The sequence below is a fragment of the Arachis ipaensis genome, chromosome B01, assembly GCF_000816755.2.
Source record: "Arachis ipaensis cultivar K30076 chromosome B01, Araip1.1, whole genome shotgun sequence".
NCBI lineage: Eukaryota > Viridiplantae > Streptophyta > Magnoliopsida > Fabales > Fabaceae > Arachis > Arachis ipaensis.
The window spans coordinates 5,670,990-5,675,757 of NC_029785.2; the positions used below are offsets into that span (position 1 = coordinate 5,670,990).

Genomic DNA, 4,768 nt, shown 5'->3' on the forward strand with positions numbered 1-4,768 from the left:
GTGGCGTATTAATATCTTTGTGTTAACTTTCTATGTGTTATGTGGTTTCTTTCTTTGGTAACCTGCTCTGCAAAATATTGAGGAAAGAATGGTTTGTTATTATGTACTATTGCTTGTTTGTTTCAAGCAAGGTAGTTCAAATCGAAACAGTTGTGCAAGAAAATATAGTTAAGCAGCACATTATCATATTATTTGAGCAGAAACCATTTACATTTATATTTTGTGTGCTAAACTTGATTACTTGAATATGTAGCTAAAAGACCATATTACACTTAACTAAGCTTTTATTTTTAAAGCAAGCTAATGATGTAAATTTAATTTACATTCTATACTTATATGTTTACACCATGCATTTAATGAAATTAGTTACATCTTAATCTTAATATCTTGCTGGTTACTGACATAAAAAGATGAGTATTTTAGTTTCATTCTATAAAAAGATTTATGAATTGTACAATGAAGGAAAAAAGGATGTTAAATGCAAACATTTGAGTCAGTTGCTTATTTATTTTCTAAGGGTCAAAAGACTGAATCACAATTAGCAAGTTAAATGGATGTGTTAATGCTTTTGCTTTTTACATCTCACCCCTTGCCTCACAACCTTTGGCTACATTTTTTTTTCTATTTTACGGTTAAACATCAAAGCCCCAAGTCGAACTTCTATTTTGATTGCTAATTTTTGGGTTCTTTATTTCAGCCACCTGCATTTCCCAGTGAGACCCCTGAATCTATAAAAAACTATATAGAAGAGACATATCTCAAGCCAAGATTGGATCCTGATGAGTTTTCACCAGAAAAAGCTGGGAGGCAATGGGAATTTGATTGGTTTGACAGGGCTGAGGTTCCTCTAGAGCCATCATTACCACGGTCTGTTGTAGTTCCAATTTGGGAACCACCATTTCGACGATCAAATAGTGAATTGGTTAAAGGAAGATGGGAACCAAAATTTGAGGAGGTGTGAAGTGCTTTGTTTATTATATCTGTGATCCCAGAAGATGTTCCATTTAGTTTGATACAAGGATATGCACTTGCAATTTTGAATCTGTATTGAGAAAGCTTTGGTTACAACAACAAAAATAATTAATTTAAGTTTCTTAATTGATTTTCTTTTGCTTTCATCCCTGGTGCCTATAATGTTTTATTAGGTGGATGTATCAGATCTAACATCAGGAGCTGTAGAATCTGGGCCATTGCCCCGTACTTCTGCGAAGGACTTTGTTAGAGGAAGCATCAATAATCGGCCCTTCCGCCCAGGTGGTTTGGATGATTCCCAAGCGATGGAAAGAATTCTTCCGGAAGGTGCTTCAAATGGTGAATGGGTGCATGAAATTTTGAGTGGTGGGTCGGCTCAGACAATCCCTCCCAGCTTAAAGCATGGAGTGGACCTTGGTGCGCTCAAGGTTATTTATATTCTTGTTATTCGTTTTGTGATGGATAGGACTTCATGTTTTAACTTGTTCATATTTCATAGTTTGAATTTGCTATAACTCATGCAAGTTGTGTTTTTATCTTATTTAAGCCATATCCATACTCATGGACTGTTTATGAGGATACCAAGTCAATCAAGAGCCTGTCGGTTGAAAAACTGGTCAGTTTATCATTCTGTAGCCATTTTCTCCATCCATATTTGTGAAAAAATGTTTCAATGTTTACACGTTACTGTGAATTTAAGTATGTGCCTTTTCGATTATATTTAAGAAACAATCATATACATGAGGTGATCAAAGAAGACCTACGTATGGACAGTCACTGTAGACATGATACATGATAGAGTTCAATGGCGTCGTCTGATCCATGTAGCCAGCCCCACCTAGTGGGATAAGGCTTTGTTGTTGTTGTATTGACTAGTTCTTGAATCATGCATGTTATGTAGAGGGGACTATCTGTTCAATTTGATGACCTATTTAAGAAGGCTTGGGAAGCTGATGTTGTTGAAGAACAAGAGGAGGATCCTACTAAAGAACAAGAGGATGGTATTTGACCTACACTTATAACTTATTGACAAATGCAGATATTCTGACCTGCATTTTCCATTTGGAATTTCTTGCATTATATTGTAATGAAATGGAACCAATGCATATCTCCATTAGACCAAATTCTTTCTGGTCTATTTTGTGGTTGATGATGATGTTGTTTGCAAAGGTCATTTATCTGAATCGGAGACTGTTACCTTGGAAATTGAAGCTGGGACGGCTGAGGAATTCAGCCAAGCACATGACAACGAAATATCACTTGATGATATTCTGTCAGCTGACTCAGTGGAATCAAAACTGCATTTGGATGGATTCGGAAATGAAGTTGGGCAGCAGAAAGTAAGTAGTTATGAGCAGACGTCGTTGCAAGTTTTGCATGAGATGCTTCGTGTTTCTTGTCATGAATAATCATTTCGTTGCTTTTTGTTTGGCAATGCTTAAGACAAGAAAGCTATTCTTTTGGCAGGCTTGGGCTATGCATGAGGCCAGTGGACGAATTGCAGAACGCTTTTATGAACTCGTTCCTGATATGGCACTTGAATTTCCCTTTGAATTGGATTCTTTTCAGAAGGAGGTATACTTAATTGTGTTGTAGTAATTTCTTCTTATTTGTCATCTGGGTAAATGACCATATTCTGGCACAGATGTCTGAAAACTGCAAATATAGGCACTCAGTAGTTGTTAAGTAGAACACTGGATAAAAGCAAGAAAGCAAAATGGTTCCCCCGTTTATTTATTTATTTTATGCCTTCAATTCAAGTAATTGCTTTTTGAGATAACAATTTATTTCATTCTTTTTCCTTTTTGGCTGAAAGAAAATAAAAATAGTATTATGAAAAAGACAAAGTAATAACGCAAGAAATTCTCCTATCAAGAGCAAAGAAATAACAAGATAATACTATCCAAGAAGCATAACTTACAACCTCAAGCAAGATGAAGACTAGTTCCTCTAAAAAGATCATGAGTGTTACACCAAATACAGGCCAAATGCTAACCCTATCTCACAAAACAAGCTTGTCTTAAAATTTATCATTGAAGGTGCTAGAATTACACTCCAACCAATTACCCCCCAAACGGTGTCATATATGGCACATTGCCACTTGCCACAAATTCTTTCTCCGAAACCAGTCAACAAAAACTGATCTACGGTTAGTCGGTTATAGGGCACGCGCAACAGCCCGCAAAAGAACTCACCTTTTCACTTTTTTCCCCCTTATCTTACTTATGGCACAAGCTACACTTTCTACTTTTACACTTGTTTTCTTCCTTTATATTTCTTTCTTTTATCTTTGCTCATCTGTCTGTTAGTTAGTTCATGCTCCCGAAAATGCATGTAGTTGAATGTATTAATGTTTGGGATGTCACATCATCCGAAATTCTTGATGATACAGGTGTCCGTTTTTAATTGGAAGCATTTTCTTTTGGCCTCTGTAGATTGGATCATATGCTGTTGGCAGACCTTTGTCAATTTTTTAATTAGTTTCGTTATAAGTCATCTTTTGTTGAAGAGATTTATGTTCTTCGTAGCTTGCAAACTTGCAGAGGATTATTCTTTCTGATAGTCGATAAATTTTCATTTTACCCTTAATTACGAGAAGTCACGTAGATTGTATTAAGTTAATAAGGTAGCCACTTGATTGTATTATCTTTAGTCGTGAGAAGTTACGTAGATTGTATGATTTTTTAATATGACTAGTCACTTAGCTTTTATTATCTTTCAATGGCATTTCTAGCTCTGAATATTCTGTTTATATTCTTCCTTATAATTTTTGTTTCTCCCTTTATATAATCATTGCAGGCTATTTATTATCTTGAAAAAGGGGAATCTGTTTTTGTGGCTGCTCACACATCAGCTGGAAAGACAGTTGTTGCTGAATATGCATTCGCTTTAGCATCAAAAGTATGCCTTGGACTTTGACTGTCAGTTCAGTTTCTTTTTCTTGGTGCTTCTTTGTGTAGTAGTTGCATGACTTGAAGCTTCAACCACATTGCATGATACCATTGAGCACTGTGATTAAATTCAATAGTGCTTTAGGTCAACTATCCTCAGTATGACCTTAGCTTATATTGTTATTCATCTACCTTAAATTTGACTGCATAACAAGGAGTGTCTCAAATTCATTTTGAATTTTCTTTTTCTATATTCTTATACAGCACTGCACTAGAGCTGTGTATACTGCTCCAATAAAAACAATCAGCAATCAGAAATACAGAGATTTCTGTGGGAAGTTTGATGTTGGGCTTCTTACTGGCGATGTAAGCTTGAGGCCCGAGGCTTCTTGTCTCATTATGACCACTGAAATTTTAAGATCGATGCTGTACAGGGGTGCTGATATTATTCGTGACATTGAATGGGTAAAGAACTCAATATAAGACTGGTTTTATGAATTTGTAGCAATTTAAATTCATTTACTTATTTATTTTCTGCGAAAACCTGGTAGGTAATATTTGATGAGGTTCACTATGTCAATGATGTTGAAAGAGGGGTTGTTTGGGAAGAAGTAATCATCATGCTTCCAAGGCACATCAATATCATCCTCCTTTCAGCCACGGTACTCACTACTACTACTACTCATAAAATGGTCGTTAATTGATTTGCTAATTGGAATGAGTTATTCTTGATATTCTGTGATCTGTGCAAAACATTTTTGGTTCTGATACTTCTGAAGCTGTACTTGTTTGTGACAACTGAAAGAGCAATAAGCATTAAGGGATGGCCATGAATATTTTCATAATAAAAAGTAAAGAAAAGTTTGGAGACCGTATTCCGTAAGCTGTAAATTTAATTAAACTAG

The 4,768-nt window shown here is 35.6% G+C and overlaps 1 protein-coding gene across 4 annotated transcripts in view; it reads left to right on the forward strand.

Annotated features, from left to right (window-relative positions):
* LOC107609902 (DExH-box ATP-dependent RNA helicase DExH11) overlaps nt 1-4,768 on the forward strand; it is a 16,803-nt gene that overhangs the window by 3,189 nt on the left and 8,846 nt on the right. For 3 of the 4 annotated variants that reach the window (XM_021116619.1, XM_021116623.1, XM_016311988.2), the window contains exons 2-10: nt 698-955; nt 1,146-1,400; nt 1,520-1,588; nt 1,874-1,973; nt 2,143-2,312; nt 2,440-2,547; nt 3,772-3,873; nt 4,128-4,328; nt 4,415-4,525. In XM_021116619.1, the coding sequence (XP_020972278.1) occupies nt 698-955; nt 1,146-1,400; nt 1,520-1,588; nt 1,874-1,973; nt 2,143-2,312; nt 2,440-2,547; nt 3,772-3,873; nt 4,128-4,328; nt 4,415-4,525 (1,374 nt within the window). Of the gene's footprint in view, nt 1-697; nt 956-1,145; nt 1,401-1,519; nt 1,589-1,873; nt 1,974-2,142; nt 2,313-2,439; nt 2,548-3,771; nt 3,874-4,127; nt 4,329-4,414; nt 4,526-4,768 lie in introns of those variants that run through there. The other variant, XM_016312051.2, reaches the window with a different exon arrangement.